Source organism: Balaenoptera physalus (assembly GCF_965194825.1).
Source record: "Balaenoptera physalus genome assembly, chromosome: 7".
Classification (NCBI taxonomy): Eukaryota; Metazoa; Chordata; class Mammalia; order Artiodactyla; family Balaenopteridae; genus Balaenoptera; species Balaenoptera physalus.
Genome location: NC_138886.1, coordinates 5,124,479 through 5,141,800, shown reverse-complemented (window position 1 = coordinate 5,141,800; position 17,322 = coordinate 5,124,479). Strand labels below are relative to the sequence as shown.

General features: G+C 46.6%; 1 protein-coding gene across 21 annotated transcripts in view; it reads left to right on the top strand.

The window, feature by feature from the left end:
- Positions 1-17,322, top strand: part of PRRC2B (proline rich coiled-coil 2B) — an 87,726-nt gene that overhangs the window by 36,430 nt on the left and 33,974 nt on the right. For 20 of the 21 annotated variants that reach the window (XM_082468078.1, XM_082468084.1, XM_082468083.1 and 17 more), the window contains exons 6-12: positions 1,719-1,862; positions 3,778-4,019; positions 4,479-4,600; positions 5,034-5,176; positions 10,437-10,527; positions 12,982-13,174; positions 16,672-16,975. In XM_082468078.1, coding sequence (XP_082324204.1) covers positions 1,719-1,862; positions 3,778-4,019; positions 4,479-4,600; positions 5,034-5,176; positions 10,437-10,527; positions 12,982-13,174; positions 16,672-16,975 — 1,239 coding nt within the window. The remainder of the gene's footprint in view (positions 1-1,718; positions 1,863-3,777; positions 4,020-4,478; positions 4,601-5,033; positions 5,177-10,436; positions 10,528-12,981; positions 13,175-16,671; positions 16,976-17,322) is intronic. The other variant, XM_082468077.1, reaches the window with a different exon arrangement.

Sequence of the window (17,322 nt, the reverse complement as noted above, 5' to 3'; positions counted from 1 at the left end):
GTGTGGCCCGCAAACATGTTCATGAGTCTTCGGAACTCAGAAGGGTTCTTCCTGAGTTGACAGACTCTCTCCATGTAGAAGGTGGTCGTTTGGTCTGTTTCACCTGGATCAGGCCCAGGAGGCCTGCTTGTGTGGTTCAGGCAGAGGCCAGAGGCACATGGCTAGTGGGCTGTGCTGCCAGAGCACCACCGGCAGCTCCATCTGGGGCCGCAGAAGAAGCCCCTGATTTCACTGCCTCAGTTTCTCATGGCAGAGAACAGATGGTAGGAGGAATTGGTGGGTGAACATTACAGGGTGTTCAAACCTTAGGAATACTACTACTTTGGTTTGAGATTTTGAGTTCTTCACTTTATCTTTTTCATCTGTGGAGGGTGAGTTTAATTCATGATTAGAATAATACCTTCATGATTGTTGAGGCAGAAAAAAAGTACTAGGCATTTGCTGTTGTTTGTTTTTTTTTTTTTTCTTTCGGCCGCGCTGCACGGCATGCGGGATCTTAGTTCCCCGACCAGGGATGGAACCCGCTCCCCCTGCAGTGGAAGCGCAGAGTCTTAACCACTGAACCGCCAGGGAAGTCTCTCTACCGTATTTTTAAAGCATGACTTTCGTATTTCATTCTTGCCAACGATCTTTTAACATAATGAAGCCACCATGTGAGCAGTCGTGCTCCTTTGCGACACTTGGCGATTGTCTCTCAGGTTAATCATTGGTTAATAATGTGTCCAGTTATCCCCCCGGCATGTTCATTTGACCCTGGACCTTTTTACTAAGTGGGATGGTGAATGAGTCACCGCCTTGTGCATCTGCACTAATCCCCGCTGCATCTTTCCGGCAAAGTCTGCCTGAGTTAGCAGGTCCTCAAATCAGTAATACCTAGGGACAGATTTGGCTGTATTGTCTAGGGATCAAGGCATGTCACAGTTGGACATTTTACTGTGTGATATTGCTGTTACTAAGTTTGTGTGGTGCGGGACATGTGCTGTGTATTCCAGGAGAGGGACCAAATCCCACTCTAGACCCTAAAATGCATCGTTTATTATTGTCTATTCATCGAAAAGACGATTGCAGGTTCCCGGTGCTAAGTGCTGTGAGTGATTGGAACAAAGTTAAGAAAAGGCTTCTTCTCTGCAGGAGTTCATAGCGTAGGGGAATGAATGAAAGAACAAAGAAGTTGTTCCCAGATTGCAAGAGTGAAATGTTTGGTCTTGTAGGGCTTGAGGATCTCTGTGGAAAATAGTAAACTGGAGTGGACAAACAAAGAGGCATAAATCTAGGGTGAGGGTGTAAATCTAGGGTGGAGGCGTTGGGGGGCAGGGCGTTACCTCCACCCAAAAGCAGTTGGCTTCACTGGGCTGATTTCACCAAAGACCATGCTTATCCGCCCCCCAGGGCCACCGGAAGGACCTTACTGCCTTCTTCCAGGAGTGGGAGGGAAGGATCTGGGCTGGAACCGCTGCCATACCTTACCCCCTGCCCTTTGTGACCAGCTCCGGCAGGGTGGCTGGCGAGGGGCCTGGTGCGGTCTGCGGGCAGCCTCCCTTTGTCACCCTCAGGGAACCCTAGTGCCACTCTGCGGGCACAGAAGGCCAGCGCAGACAGCACCCCAGGAAGGAGCTCCCTTCAGGGCAGCGTGGCTGCCGGCGTGTGCCGTTGTTAAAGCAGAGAACTGTGGATGCCAGTCTCGCTTGCTCCATACATCTTTCCAATTCTCTTGACAGGTTTAAGGGCCTCAAGCCGACTGTTATCCTTCTCTCCCGAGGAATTTCCGACGCTGAAAGCAGCTGGAGGGCAGGACAAGGCTGGCAAAGAAAAGGGCGTCTTAGATCTGTCGTATGGGCCAGGACCAAGCCTCCGCCCTCAGAGTAAGTGAACTGCAGCCCCTGTCTGGGCACCCATGGGAACAGCAGAATTTCCCCTTGTCTTTCTGCCCTCTTAGAAGCATGCTGTTTCTCGAGGAGCCAGGTTCCTTGCCTGGAAAGCACGACCGTTGATCCTGTACCTGATCCATGCATCTGCTGGACTTATTCCCTGGGCTGGGCTGGAGGTCACTCCTCCTTTCTTGTCCTTTGGGTCAGGCCAGACCTGTCCGCCTTCCCAGCAGTCATCAGATGTTAGTTCTGCCGTACCTGGGTGGTCACGGCAAGGACAGACGGACCAAGGGTCAATTAACTTGATTGCCGATTCAGGAGCTTGTTTTCTAATCAGTGGTTCCCAAACTTGGCCGAATCCTATCAGAATCACTTGGGGCGTTTGTTAAAAAGTCTTGATTTCCATCCCTCGCCCATCCCCAGCCAAATTAGAATCTGTTTTTTTTTAAAACACGTTCCCCTGGTTGAGTAGCCGGCCCAGCACTAGTCTCCACGACCCCTCATCTGGGGTCTGGCCAAGGGGGTCAGCAGGATTGTATAGCAATTCTTACTGGTACTATTTTTTTCTTCGTGGCCTTGGGTGGTTAGTATTTAAGGTGTTGTTTAGGAATGGAATTTTCCATCTGTTCTAATCACGGATTCTGAAGTAGCCCTTGGGGCGGGGGGTTGATCAGGTTTTGAAATATGAGAGACTTTTATCTGCTTGTTTTGATTAATCCCCAAGGTATCCCAAAGTGAGAACAGATATCCTATAAATGAAACGATCACTGTGCAACTCTCATAAAACATACTGCCTTTTCAGCAGCCTATGCTGGGTTATTTTGGCTGCTCCAAATATATAATCAAATTCCTTAGGCCAAGAACTTTAACTTTCTGGGATTAATTAAGCTGAGCTGCTGCAGGATTATAACAGTTTAGAACTAGAAGAAGCTTCTGGGATCACTTCCATCTCCTTGTTTGAGAAGATGAAGAAGCAGATGGCCTGAGGGGTGACCGGGGCTTGGCCAAGATCACGCACGAGGTACCTGAAGAGCTGGGAGCAGTCTCTGGCTTTGTGGCTCCGGTCCTGAGTTCCATTCTCTTAGGGGTCAGGTACTCAGGGACCTTTCGTGTTTCAACTCCTAACTACAAGTTGACTGAAAAGAGGAGTCTTTTTGGCTCATCTGATTCCTCGTTGGCCTCTTAATTCCGCCAGGCTTTGCTACATTTGCAGTGGAAAGCATCATCTTAAAAAGATGGTCAGAGAGGGTTGGCAGGTTTCAATCTGTGACCTGTGGGAGGGCCCCACAGGCCGCTGCCAGAGCAGGTGGGGCGAGGCCTGGTGGGGAGGGCCCCAGACCCTTCCAGCCCCCCTCTCGGTGGGGAGAGCAGCTCTGCTTCACTTCACAGTTGGGGAGTCTCTGACTAGAGGTGCCAGTGCTGAGTGGAGCTTGAACACGTGTCAGGAACTCTCTCTGGTTCTGAAGTCAAGTCCAGTGCTGGTCCCGTTGGGGTCAGCATGATTGTGGAAGAAATGGGGTCAGTATTTGTGGAAGGGATGACCCAAGGCTGCTTTCACTGGGGCCATCTTGGTTTCTTTGGGGTGTTAGGTCTGAGGTTGTGTAGTTTCTGTGAGTCGATGAAGACCACGTCTCGTTTCCACTTGCCTCCTCTCTGAGTGGACCTTATTTTGTGTTTCTCTGACAGTCAGACTCCCTCAGCAAGTTCATATTCATGGCCCAGGCGTCTGCCCCCCACCTTCCCTGACAGACTTGACCAGTCGACTTGATTCTTCACTTTTGTTTTTTTTATTTTTTAATTTTTAAAAATTTTTTGGTGAGTGAGGGGGGTCCCTTGACCTTCAGAACCTCATACAATCCCTCCTCCCCCTCCTCTTTCCTCTCCCCTTTTGCCCTCTTTCAATTTCCAGATGTGACAAGCTGGAGGGAGGGCGGTGGGCGAAACATAATTTCTGCCACGTCTCTGAGCGCCTCCCCAACTGAGCTGGGCAGCAGGAACTCGAGTGCGGGAGACGGAGCCCCCTCCTCGTCATGTACCAGCGATTCTAAGGACCCCTCTCTCCGCCCGGCTCAGCCTGTCCGAAAAGGGGCTTCACAGTTCATGGGGAATGTATACCACCCACCTACATACCATGACATGCTTCCTGCTTTTGTAAGTCTTCGGAGTGTGCATTTTTTCCCCCGTGAGGTCAGATTGTTCATGTCCAGCAGAACCTACTTCACGTGGTTGAATGTCCACCTTGGGTTCTCCCTCCCAGTTTCTTTGCCCTGATACCCTACTTTGGAGGCTTCCATTACTTTTGCATTTTCTCTCCTCCTTTTCAAATCTTAAGGGCCTCTGGCTTCTCTCCCTGGTGATGTGGGTGTTATCTTAGCCTTAGCTCTTTAGAAGAAGGAGAGGCAGGTATGTTCCCCAAGACACAGGTCCCCAGATTTGCGTACTGACAGCAGGAAAGAAATGGGGGAGATGGTGATGGGATTAATTGGGAAACCCCAAGACTTTCCTGTTTCTTTTTCCCATTTTCCATTTTCCAAAACAAATTCTAATGCAGGTGGAACTCAGAATCTGGGTCATTACCAGAAAACCGTGTTCATTGATGTTGTGTTTCAGATGTGTTCGCCACAGTCATCAGAGAACCAGAGTACAGTGGAACGAGGGACTTTTCCCCTTCCCCAGCTCCGTCTTGAACCCCGTGTTCCTTTTAGACAGTTCCAGATGAATGACCAAGACGGGTAAGGCTATTGCATTATAGTCCCGTATGTAGAAATTAGCCTGGTTGGTGATACTGGACAAGATAGTGGGCTTACATGTGAAAGTGCTTTGTCTTCTGGAGACCTCAGAGAAACCAGCTCAAGACCCAGGGTGTGTGAGGAGGCTGGGGCAGGACAAGAGATTTCAAGTTCCTGGCAGGTGAAGGTGTGGCCAGTGTTTATTGCTGCTACCCTAGACATTAGCCTGAGCATATAAAACTGAAGAATGAAGCAGAACTTCTCTCGAGGATATATTTGTTCACTGTGTGTTCTTTAAAAAGGAGACGGTTTTAATATTAAGGGCACACGTGAACCTTTGCAGTGTAGGACTTAGTTTTTGGAAAATTATTTGTGTTTGCTTCCATATGTATACTTGACACGAGTCCAGCATCTTTACCCTTCTCTCTCTCATCAGAAAAGAAAACAGGCTGGGAATGACCCGCCCGATCCGTCCACTGAGGCAGCTGGCGGAACGGGCGCCGAGGCCCACCATCATCAACGCGGAGAACCTGAGGGGCCTTGACGACCTGGACACCGATGCTGATGACGGCTGGGCAGGTGGGTGGCGGTGTCTGCTGGTGGGCTCACAGCTGAGGGTTTAGGAAGGGAGGACTGCGGTCTGTCTCTGCTTACCAAGGTTGGAAGTCCTCTGACACCAAGTCCACTGTTTTCCTCGGCAAGTTGGAATGAAAACGTGGGGCAGGGAGCAGCCTCGGTACCCTGAAGAGATCCTTGTTGGTTGGCACTCAGACGAGCAGTTGCTTCCTGACAGAGCCATGTCTTCCTTTGGTCTCTGGTCTTGATCTTAGAGGGAGAAAGACTTTTTATAATGGAAAAGTTAAAACAAATGAGTGTAATGAACCCCAGGTAGCTCCCTGTCACCGAGTGCCGACATTCTGCATTCTTATCTTCACCCAACCCCGCCCCCCAACCTGATTATTTTCTTTTAAAATTCTTTTGGATTGTTTGTTTTCAAGTAAAATTTAACGGCATTGAAAGGCACACGTTTAATTTTACAGTTTTGACAGATGCATACGCTTGAGTAGCACAGCCGAGTCACAGTACAGAGCACTTGCCTCACCACCCAGCCCCTCCCTAGCGAGTCTCCCTCCCGGACTGTGTCCAGGACTCTGCCCAAGGCCTCCCTGTCTTACGATGAATCTTAACTGCAAACTGCAAACGAATGGAGTCCTACAGCTTTCCTTCTGCTGTGACGTTTGTGAGATTCATTCATGTTGTTCTGTATATCGATAGATAGTTGCTTTTAATTACTGAGGTATATTTCATTGTATCAAATACTATAATTTGTTCAAATACTATAATTTGTTTACCCATTCAAAAGTTCCATTATGAATAATATGCTCATTTCTCTTGAGTAAGTATCTAGGAGTGGAATTGTTGAATTAAAGGGTAGGTGTGTGATTAGGTTTATAAGAAGCACCCAAACCTTTTTCCATGGTGGCTGGTGATGCCATTCCCAGCCTCGATTTTGAGAGTTTAGTTGCTCTGCAGCCTCACAGCCCTTTGATGTGAGTCTTTTTATTTTTAGCCATTCTAGTGGGTGTGTAGTGGTATCTCGTTGTGCTTTTAACTTTCATCATCTTGCTGATGACTAATGATGATAAACACGTTTTCATGTCGATTTGGCTACTGGTATCTTTGTGTGTGTGTGTGTGTTCAGATACAAGTCCTTGGAGACTTAACATTTCACAGATATTTTCTCCAACTGCCTGCCTTGTCTGTTCGTTTTTTAGCACTGCGTTTTGATGAGCAGAAGTTTTCAATTTTGATGAAGTTTAACTTACAAATTTGTGTTTTTTATGGTTTTTACTTTTGTGTCCTTTATAAAAAATGTTTGTCTCTCCTTGGTGGCAAAGATACTCCCTTAATGTTTTATAGTTTTAACGCTTATTTTTGGATCTGTGATCCATGTTGTATTAATTTGTATATGGTGTAAGATAGGGGTCGGGGTTCATTTTAATCCATTAGGTTGTCTGATTGTTTTGCACCGTTTGTGATAAGACTTTTCTTTCCCTATTGAGTTGCTTTGACACCTTTGCCAACAATCAGTTGATCATATAAGTGGGTCTATTTCTGGACCCTGTTTGTTCCATTGATCTGTTTATTCATCCTTATGCCAATACCACACTGTAGCTTTATAGTAAGTTCTAAATTCAGTGGTGTAAGTTTTCCAGCTTTGTTCATTTTTAAGATTATTTGACTATTCTAAGTTCTTTTCATTCTCATGTAAATTTAGAATCAACCGGTCAGTATTTTAAAAGCCTGCAAGCATTGTGATTAAGATTGTGTTGAATTTATTTCTGGATAAATGAAATCTTAATTTTGAATCTCTTGTCCAGTAACTTGGTGAAACTTTCTCTATTAGGGCTTTCATTTCTCTCAGCAGTGTTTTATAGTTTTCAGTATAGAGGTCTTGAACATCTTTGTTATGTTTATTCCTGAGTATTTTATGTTTCTTGACGCTATCGTAAATGGTACTGGTTTTAAAAAAAAAAATAGTTTTGTTTTTTAGTGTTTGATGTTATTATATAGACATACATAGAGTTGATTTTTGTGTGTGGATCTTGTACCAGACAATTTGCTGAATGCATTCATTAGTTTTACTAGCTCTTGTTGATTTCCTAGAATTTTCTGCATAAACCATCATGTTGCCTATAAATAGGGACAGATTAAATGCCTTTTCTTTTTCTTGCCTTATTGCAGTGTAGTACTTCCAGTACAATGTTGTATTCAAGTTCTGTATTCCTGATCCTAGGGAGAAAGTGTTTAGTGTTTCACCATTAAATGTGATGATAGTTGTAAGGTTCTTGGAGATGTTCTTTATCAGATTGTGGAGATTCCCTTCTATTTCTAGTTTGCTGATTTTTATTTTTAATACATTTATTTATTTATGGCTGCGTTGGGTCTTCGTTGCTGTGCACGGGCTTTCTCTAGTGGCGGCGAGTGGCGGCTACTCTTTGTTGCGGTGGGCGGGCTTCTCATTGTGGTGGCTTCTCTTGTTGCAGAGCACGGGCTCTAGGCTCGTGGGCTTCAGTAGTTGTGGCACGTGGGCTCAGTAGTTGTGGCTCGTGGGCTCTAGAGCACAGGCTCAGTAGTTGTGGCACACGGGCTTAGTTGCCCCATGGCATGTGGGATCTTGGTTCCCCAACCGGGGATTAGACCCGCGTCCCCTGTATTGGAAGGTGGATTCTTAACCTGGACTACCAGGGAAGTCCCCCTGATTTATTTTTTTAATGCTAACCAACTTTGCATCCCTAGAATAAATTCCACCTACGTCTAGATTCAATTTGCTGATATTTTGTTAAGATTCTTGGTGCCTGTGTTCATGGCGGATATTGGTCTGTAATTTTCTTTTAATATCGTCCTTGGGTTTTGATATCAGATTTTGCTGGGCTCATAAGATGTGTTGGAAAATGTTCCTTCCTTCTCTACTTTCTGAAAGAGTTTCTGTTAGATTGGTATTATTTTTTTCATAAATGCTTGATAAAATTCACCAGTGAAACCGATTAGCCCTGGAATTTTCTTTCTAAAGACGTTTGTGAAAATAAATTTAACTTCTTTGATTAGTTATAGGGCTGCTCAGATTTCCGATGTTTTTGTGTCAGTATTTGATTTGTGATTTTCATTTGAGTTGTGATTTTCAAGGGATTTGTTCCTTTCTTTTGAGTTGAACTTAGTGGTGTAAAGTTGTTGATAATATTCCTTTTTTTTTTTTTTTTTTCTGATGTCTGTAGGGTCTGTAGTGATACAGGTATCACCCTTTTTCATTCCTGATAATTAGGTAATTTGTATTTTTTCTCTTTTTCTTGTTCACTTCTGCCAAGGGCTTATTAGTTTAATTAATCTTTACAAAGAGACAGCTTTTGACTTTAGTTTTCTCCATTGTTTGATTGCTTTCTAGTTCACCAATCGTTTTAATTGGAGCTTTCTGGAGTTCTCATTTAATTCCATTGTAGTCAAGAGAACATATTCTGTATGACTACAGTTCTTTCCAACTTATTAAGACTTGTTTTATGACCAAGATATATGGTCTGTCTTGGTGAATATTCCAAGTGCATTTGAAAAGAATGTGTGTTCTATAAGTTGGATATCACATTCTGTAAATATCAGTTTAGTCAAGGTGGTTGGTAGTGTTGTTCAGATCTTATATACTTACATTTTTGTCTAGTTCTACCAGTTACTGAAAGTGAGGTGTTAAACTGTCTACTATAATTGTGGATTTACCTATTTCTCCCTTTAATTCTGTCAGTTTTTGCTTCATTTATTTTGAAGCTGTTATGCACATTTATCATTTTTATGATTCTGACATATTGTCCCTTTATATTGTTTTCAAATATCCTTTTTGATCTCTCGTAACACTTCTTGTCTTGGAGTCTGTTTTGTCCTGTGTTAGTATCATTGCTCTGACTTAAATTGTTTATTGTTGTCATGATGTCTATTTTCCATCCATTCCCTTTCACCCACTTGTGTTTGTATATAAAGTGATGCTCTGGGAAACAGCATGTAATTGCACTTGCTTTATCATCAAATCTAACTCGCCTTTTAATTGGATTGGGCTTTTTGTCGTCGTCTCCTTTTTTTAACGATATAATTCACATGACAGGTTTTCATATTACATAAAATTTACCCTTTTAAAGTCTAAAATTCAGAGATTTTTCGTGTATTAACAGGTTTGTGCAATCATCCTCCCTGTCTGATTCCAGAACATTTCTGTCTCCCACGGAAGAAGCCCATACCCATTAGCAGTCACTCCCAGTTACCACCTGCCCTCCACGCACACCCTTCGGCAAACGCTCATCTACTTTCTGTCTCTGTGGGTTTGCTTGTTCTACATGTTTCATATCCGTGGAATCACACGGTAGAATACGTGGCTTTTCATATCTGGCTCTGTCACTTAGCATAATGTTTTCAAGGATCATCATGTTGCAGCATGTGTCTGAACTCTTTTTAAATTTTTTTTTAATGGCCAAATACTCTTCCATTGTATGGCTCTACCGCATTTTGTGTACCCGCTCATCAGTTGATGGTTACTTTCTGCCACCTGAGCCACGCGGGTAGCGGAGGGCCCTGGGGCGAAACGGCCACCGCTGATCTCACTGTTCAGGTGTCTGTATTGCTAGGGTGGCCTCGTGGCTGGTTGCTGCCTGCTTTTGCTCACTCTCCTCACCTCCTAATACACTTGCAGAATATTTTGTCTAGATTTAAGAGCTGTTATCTTAAGTCTAACCAGGGGCTGTTAGTCTAACCAGGCTACTTTACTGTTACCAGAGCCAGCACTGTCCTTCATTTTTTTTTTTTTTTTAATAAATTATTTATTTACTTATTTTTGGCTGCGTTGGGTCTTCATTGCTGCGCACGGGCTTTCTCTAGTTGCATCGAGCGGGGGCTGCCCTTTGTTGCAGTGCGTGGGCTTCTCACTGCAGTGGCTTCTCTTGTTGCGGAGCATGGGCTCTGGGCGCGCAGGCTTCAGTAGTTTTGGCTTGCGGGCTCTAGAGCACAGGCTTAGTAGTTGTGGCGCACAGGCTTAGTTGCTCCATGGCATGTGGGATATTCCCGGACCAGGGCTTGAACCCGTGTCCCCTGGCTTGGCAGGCAGATTCCCAACCACTGCGCCACCAGGGAAGCCCTGTCTTTCATTTTTATCTGCAGTGTTTGTTCTGGTGGTGGCAGCTGGGTGGTGTGCCTTACCCAGCTGGGTTGGTGCAGTTCCTGACTGGAGGAAGCTCCCCAGTGGCGACCTTAGCACTGTTGAGATTCTCATTTTGTCTCACTTTCCCTGGCTGTCCTCCTGTTGCAGGCCTCCATGAAGAAGTGGACTACTCGGAGAAGTTGAAGTTCAGTGATGATGAGGAGGAGGAGGAAGTTGTGAAGGATGGCAGGCCAAAGTGGTAAGTGTCCCTGTCCCCACTGGTAGCTCCGCTCCCAAGGGACGTGACCTTAGTGGGATGTAAATGCGCCAGTGTTCTTGGTGCTGCCGTGTGCCCGTCACCATGCCAAGTGCTTTTCCTGGTTACCCCAGCAACCTCACAAGGGCAAATACTCTTTCCATCTGCAGATGAGAGGGCCATAGCTGTTGAGGACAGCTGTTTAGGGATGGAGCCAGGATTTGCACCCAGGCGTGGCTGGCTGGCTGGCTGAGTCCTAGTGATTTAACCACTGTGCCAGTATTTTCCCAAGGGTGTCTTATAGACTGCTTGTTCCGTAGATTGCTTTGGGTGTAGTGCCCCGGAAGGCTTCTCTGGCCAAGCAAATTTGGGAAACCACCTGGGTTCCACTTAACTATTTATTCCAAGGTCGTCCAGAGCCTAGGGTGTGCATACTGCAGTGTGCTGGGAATCTGGGGGGAGGCGGGTATGCCACGTTTCCTAAACTTATTTGACCACTTTAATCTCTTCTTTTTTTTTTTTTTGGATCATTCCATTGGACTGATTTTTACTCATAACACCTTTTGGAAAATACTTCATTGTAGTCTAGTTCCTCTAGTTTTTAGCATGATACCAGTAGTATTGGCTAGTACTTTTAAGAGAGCACCTATGGTTGCTTTAATTTGCTCCCCCCCGCCCCAGTACTGGCAAATAAGAATGCTGCTTTTTGCGTGAAATTGCCTATTTCCTTTGTATATTTATCTGTTAGACTTACTCTGCTTTCCTTTAAAATGTGATTACTGTTTTATATTGCTTAGATGTTAGTGCTTTAATATTTTTCCCTTTGTCTCTTTTATTGTCAGTAATTGAATGTTTATGTAGTTGGGTCTGCAAGTCTTTGTTATTTCATCTTTCGCTTCAAAGCTCCTCTTCCGCAGGGAGCTGGTGATGACCTTCTGCCACTCTTTCTCAGATGATACACAAACAATTAACGAATTGAGGCTTCTGTAATTTATTTTAATGCTGCTTGATTTCAACTGAAGCTTTGGATGCACTTGGGAAATAAATATCTATGGGTCAGTTTTTGGAACACTAAGCTCAGAAGGAGATGTGATCAAGAATTTAAATCAATGGCAAGCAAAGTTTTGCAGATTTATTGGAGCAGCAGGCCACTCTCTTCTTGTCTGTTTGAGTTGATGTGAATTGAATGTTCATCTGAAAGAGTTAGACCTGGGTTTTGGACCCAGTTCACCACTGGCTGTGACCAAGGACACATCAAATTGAGTCCACCAGCCACGACCTCAGTGTTCCCTGAGCTGGTTGAGACTCCTACTACAAGCTCCGCAGTCTTCTTTGACATCTTATTTCCCATCCACAGTGGGTTCCTGAAACTTTCCTGTTCCATCCCTTCCTGTTCATTGTCTCTGGGGGCCACTGGGACCCACATCCTTTCTTTGCTGCACCATCGAGAGGCTGGCCAGCTCATGTCCTTCCTTCCATCTCACCCTCACACTGTCCCTTAGTTGTCTTCTACAGACTTGATCTCTCTGGTGGGTCAGGAGGCTTCGTGTGGGCGCCCCGCCTCTGACTGCAGTCAGGAGTCGCTAGCAGTTGTTGCCCCGTCTGTGGTCTCCTGATCCTCACCCGCCTCATCTCCCTTCCACCTCCCGTGCGTGCGTGTGTGTGTGTGTGTGCGTGTGTGTGTGTGCGCGCGCACACGTGGGTGCGTGCGCACCTGCGCAGACACGTATATTAGCCAGGTCTGACTCCCTGCCTTTCTCTGCACTCCTGCTGGGTTTAGTGGGCACCACTAAAGAAGAGGTGCTGAGTAGATGCACATGTGTGTTTTGCCCCAGTGCCTTTGGTTACACTGGCGCATGTAAAGGTGAGCACTGCACAGGTCTCCCTTCGCTTCGAGCCTTCCCATCGCCTCCGTTGGGCATCTCTCCTCCTTTTCCATGCTGTGTGTGCTTTGCTTTGTTCCTCCTGCTCTTTATAATGAATCATCCAGTGAGCCCTCTTTTGCTGTTGTGAGGATCATTTATTAAGCAACTCCTTTATGCAGAGCACAGGGCGGGAGCTGTGGCGTAAAGAGAAGGGCCTTCAGTGGGAGTCCTAGGTTCAAATCTGTTAGCTCTTCCTTGTGGAAACAGCTCCCCAACCTGTCGGAGACCCAATTACCAACTCTTTAACGTGGGGGAAGTAGAGGCTTTTTTTTTTTTGCAGTAAATGAAGTCATGGGTGTGCGGCGTCCTGCCGGGAGCCGGGTGTGTGAGGCTGACTTGGTAAACATTGGTGCTGATTTTGGTGCTCTGGGCATATCCTCTCACCTGTAGAGGGGGTGCGGGGTAGGTCTGCTCTCATGAAGGACATTGGTACGTAGACAGCCAACTTTGGAATTCCTAAGGGCCTGACCAGTGAGGCCAGACCATGCTTGGGCCGCCTGGGAGAACTAACGCTCTGTGCGGTTTGTCGCAGGAACAGTTGGGACCCCAGGAGGCAGCGGCAGTTGTCAGTGAGCTCTGCAGACAGTGCTGATGCCAAGCGCACCCAAGAGGAAGGAAAGGACTGGGGCGAAACAGGAGGCAGGACCCGTGTCGTCCGGAAGGTGCCAGAACCTCAGCCGCCTTCTAGGAAGCTTCACAGCTGGGTGTCAGGCCCTGACTACCAGGTACCGTGGGCACTGCAGGGGTTCTGTGCCTGTGATTAGCTGGGACACACACACACACACACACACACACACACACACACACACACACACACACACACACACACACACACACACACACACACACACACACACACACACACACACACACACACACACACACACACACACACACACACACACACACACACACACACACACACACACACGCCCTTTCAGGTTCATTTGACCGGAGATCCAAGGCAAAGGCTCCAGCAGGTCATCTAGTTGGCTGTCCTGTGTGTTTATGTCTCACTGAGTTCAGTGGTCGGGCTTCTGAAAAAGCCTAGGTGGACATTCTTTTTTTTTTTTTTTTTTTTTAATTTAAAAATTTTCTTTTAAAATTTTGAAAACAGTCACAAACTTACAGAAAAGTTGGTGTTATACAAAGAATATTTTTTCTGAACCATTTGAAGAGTAAGTCGCCAGCCTGATCAGCCCCTGTCACCACAGAACACTTTGGTATCTATTTCCTACCAAAAAATGACATTCGCTCTAGGTAACCACAGTCGAATCCAGGAAATTAGCATTGATACATCACTGCCGTCTAATCCTTAGACTCCATCCCACTTTCACCCACTGTCCCATTCATGTTCTTCATACAGAAGGATCCAGTTCAGAGTCACACGCTGCCTCAGGTGTCCTGCTCCTGAGTTCCCTTCAGTCTGAAGCAGCTTGTCAGCCTTTGCTAAACCTTCATGACACTGATACCTGGGAAGATGACAAGCCAGCTATTTTGTGGAATGCACTTCAAATCGGGTTTGTCTGGTGCTTCCTCATGATTGGGTTCAAGGTTTCCATTTTTTTGGCTAGAATCTCTCAGAACTGTCACTGACTCTTCTCGTTGCATCCTACTGGGTGACCGTGGTTCCACTCTGCCCGCTCTGACAACCTTCACGTGGATCTCTTGATTAAGGTGGTGGCTACCATGTTTCCCACCATGGAACTTGGCACACACTCTTCCAGATCTGTAATGGGTAGCAGTTCTGTGGGAAGTGACTCTGAGACTACGAATAGCCTGTTTCTCATCAATTTTTAATTAATTAATATCAGTTATAGTCTGTTATAGTCTGTTGCTCTCATTGTTTCTTTTGATGTTCAGATTGTCTTTAATTTGGGAGCTTCTTCAAGCTGGCAGCCATGTGCTTTTTACGTCCTCATTCTTTTCTGAGGAATTCCTTGCTTTCTGATAGAACAAGCTTTTTTTAAGCTCCTTTTGTCCTTATCCTACCTTGGCCCTGGAGTCAGCCTTCAGTGATATTTAGGAACTAATATGTGGGCACCAGGAGTACTCACTGCTGTTAGAGCGCCACTGCTCCTGGCCCTTCTCCGGGGACAGTGAGGAAGCGTAGGTACGTGATACACACGCATGAAGCACAGGGATATCTCCAGTTCCACAGAGGTCATTCTAGCGGTTTGCCATTGTCCCTGCTATTTGTACCTATTCGGTCAGGCTCCCTGTTTCTGCCCCCACCCTCTCTCCCTTGCACAGGTGTCCTCCTGAGCCATTCAGATGTCAGTGCACCCCACCTCCACGCGGCCCTGAATTTCCCTGCTGGGCCATCTCTTCTAGGGGTTTCTTCCTCACCCTGCTTGGTTGGGCCCCAGCTCACACACCAGCCACATCTCCATGTGCACACTCTTATCACCTGCCCTGAGCTCTCTGACTCCCGGGCACCAGGTGCCTGTCTTGTTCTGCCGCCTCGTGTGACTTTCAGACTAAATTGAGCAGGAGGGGCAGAGCCTGGGGATGGGAAGGCGTTAATTTAAATGCACTTGGCAAAATTGCCATTTTCAATGCACTTTGCTATTTAAAGGGCTCCTGTTCCACATCTCGGTATAAAGTAACGGTCTTCAGTCTTTTTTATTGAGTACGTATCATGCTAGGCACTGTGCTCGGTACAGGGGACACAAGTGAAAAGAGACACAACACGACTCTTGTAAATTACCTTGCAATTAATCCAAATTTCATTCATATATTGGGGTTGCTCAGTATTCAAAAGAAGGTTTCACTTTCATCTGCTCGTAACAACACTGAATTATCTGAATAGAGTCAACAAAGATAAAATCTCTATAACTTTTATGGGTCCAAATTTCTGAAAAGATTGTCACAGTTTAAATATTTTGCAGAACATTTAGTTTATAAAATGATAGCTCATCTTTGGGCAGCTTTGAAAGGCACATCTGTAGTCTTGATGATGTGCCTCAAGACTGTACCCTTTGATTCTGCTATTTCATTTCTGGGAAATTCTGAAGGGAATAATAGTCAGGGATATGCCTTAAGGATCATCTGCAAAGATGTATTGAACACCAGGAGATAAGGTAGGTCATGGGATAGATAAGCCGTGGGGTGAGACAGGGCATAGCCATTATGGAGCATGGACAGATGGCAGCGGTCAAGGGCAAAGGAGAAGAGTGCACACTTTGGTAAAAAGTACCTTCGTGCTTCTAAATTAGAAGTTTATAATCTTGTGATTGTAGCAATTGTCTCTGGATTATGAGGAGTTAGTTTTTAGGAGAAAACTCCTTGGCTACAGTCTCTGTGTGACATACTGCTTTTATGGAGGTATAATTAACATACACAAAAAGGCATAGATCTTGTTTCTTTATGTTTGATGACTTTTTGACAATTATATACATCTGTGTAACTACCACTTAAAACGGGACGTTGTATATTTTTTTTGCTAGTCATACCTCGTTGGAATTCCAGTGGCTGGGGTCCACTTAAACATGCCCGTCGTCTATTATTGCGTATTCTGCCTGCAGCTTCACTTCCCGCCAATCAGTGAGAAATCTTCCCAGTGTTGATAGTTTTTCACGCTGCATTGGTGGCACCCTGGTGGTTTGTCCAGTAACTGACAACCAACGAGAGATTCAAAAGTGGATGAAATATCCAAAAGAGATGTTTTTAGAGATGCTTATTTATTTTTATATATAAAGAATCACTTTGAAACCTTAATGTCTGAGTGTGAATTTCAATTTCTCGCGGCCCTTCATATCCAGAGGTTTATATATATTGTCGTGGGAGAAGCAGTAGAGCAGTTCTGTGGCTAAGAAATGGTGAGTGTGTGCTCTCCTGCTCTTGGTATGTAGCTGTGGAGGCCCTAATCTTGTGTGCTCAGTAGTGGTGGTGAGAGCGTCCCGTTTTCTGTGTTTCCCACGTGTCAGTCACGGCGCTGAGTGCTTTGCACACGATTCAATGTACCTTCACAATCCCGAGGGCTTCCTTTATTATCGTTCAAAACAAGAAACTAAGGTGTAGAACGTTGGCGCTCACCCAAGCCTCGTTCCAAATATAGTAAAGGGCAGAGCAGGATCGAAACCCAGGTCCGCCTGCCGCGGGGCCGCGCTGCCTCTCTAAGGTGCGTGAGGGTCCTGGGAAGGAGAGCCCATCCCATCCTGGGGGCGCCTGTGCCCGGGTTGTGATGTGCGTTTCATCTGAGACCGTCTTCTCCCGGCAGAAGTCCTCCATGGGCAGCGTGTTCCGGCAGCAGTCTGTCGACGACAAAGAGGACAAGCCACCCCCGAGGCAGAAGTTCGTCCAGTCGGAGATGTCCGAGGCCGTGGAGCGAGCCCGAAAGCGCCGGGAAGAGGAGGAGCGCCGGGCCCGGGAGGAGAGGTTGGCCGCCTGTGCCGCCAAACTCAAGCAGCTGGACCAGAAGTGCAGGCGGGCTCAGAAGGCGGGCGGGGCCCAGGAGCCGGCGGGGAAGGAGGCGCCCCGCTCTCCAGGCGCCCCGCAGGAGAATGGCCCAGCTGTCCGCAGAGGTGAGCTGTAGGGCCCCGTCCCATGACCTGGAAACCCTGCGCCGTGTCGCTGGCTGGTTGTCCGCGTCTCCCGGGCTTCTGAGCAGCACCGTGGCTCGCAGCTGATGTGTGGGGGTTCCCGGTCGTTAGGCGCCTCGGCCTGGGCCAGGTGCCTGGGTTCACGTCCCGTTTCTGCCGCTTAAACCAGCTGTCCAGGCGCCTCACCTCTCTGGCGCGCAGGCCCGCGTCTATGAAGCGGGTTGATGGGAGCCTGTACCTCCCCGCACGCTGAGGGGCCACGGGGGAGCGTGTGCACGAGGCGCTTAGCGGTTTCTAGATGCAGAAAGCACGCGCGTACTCACGGCAAT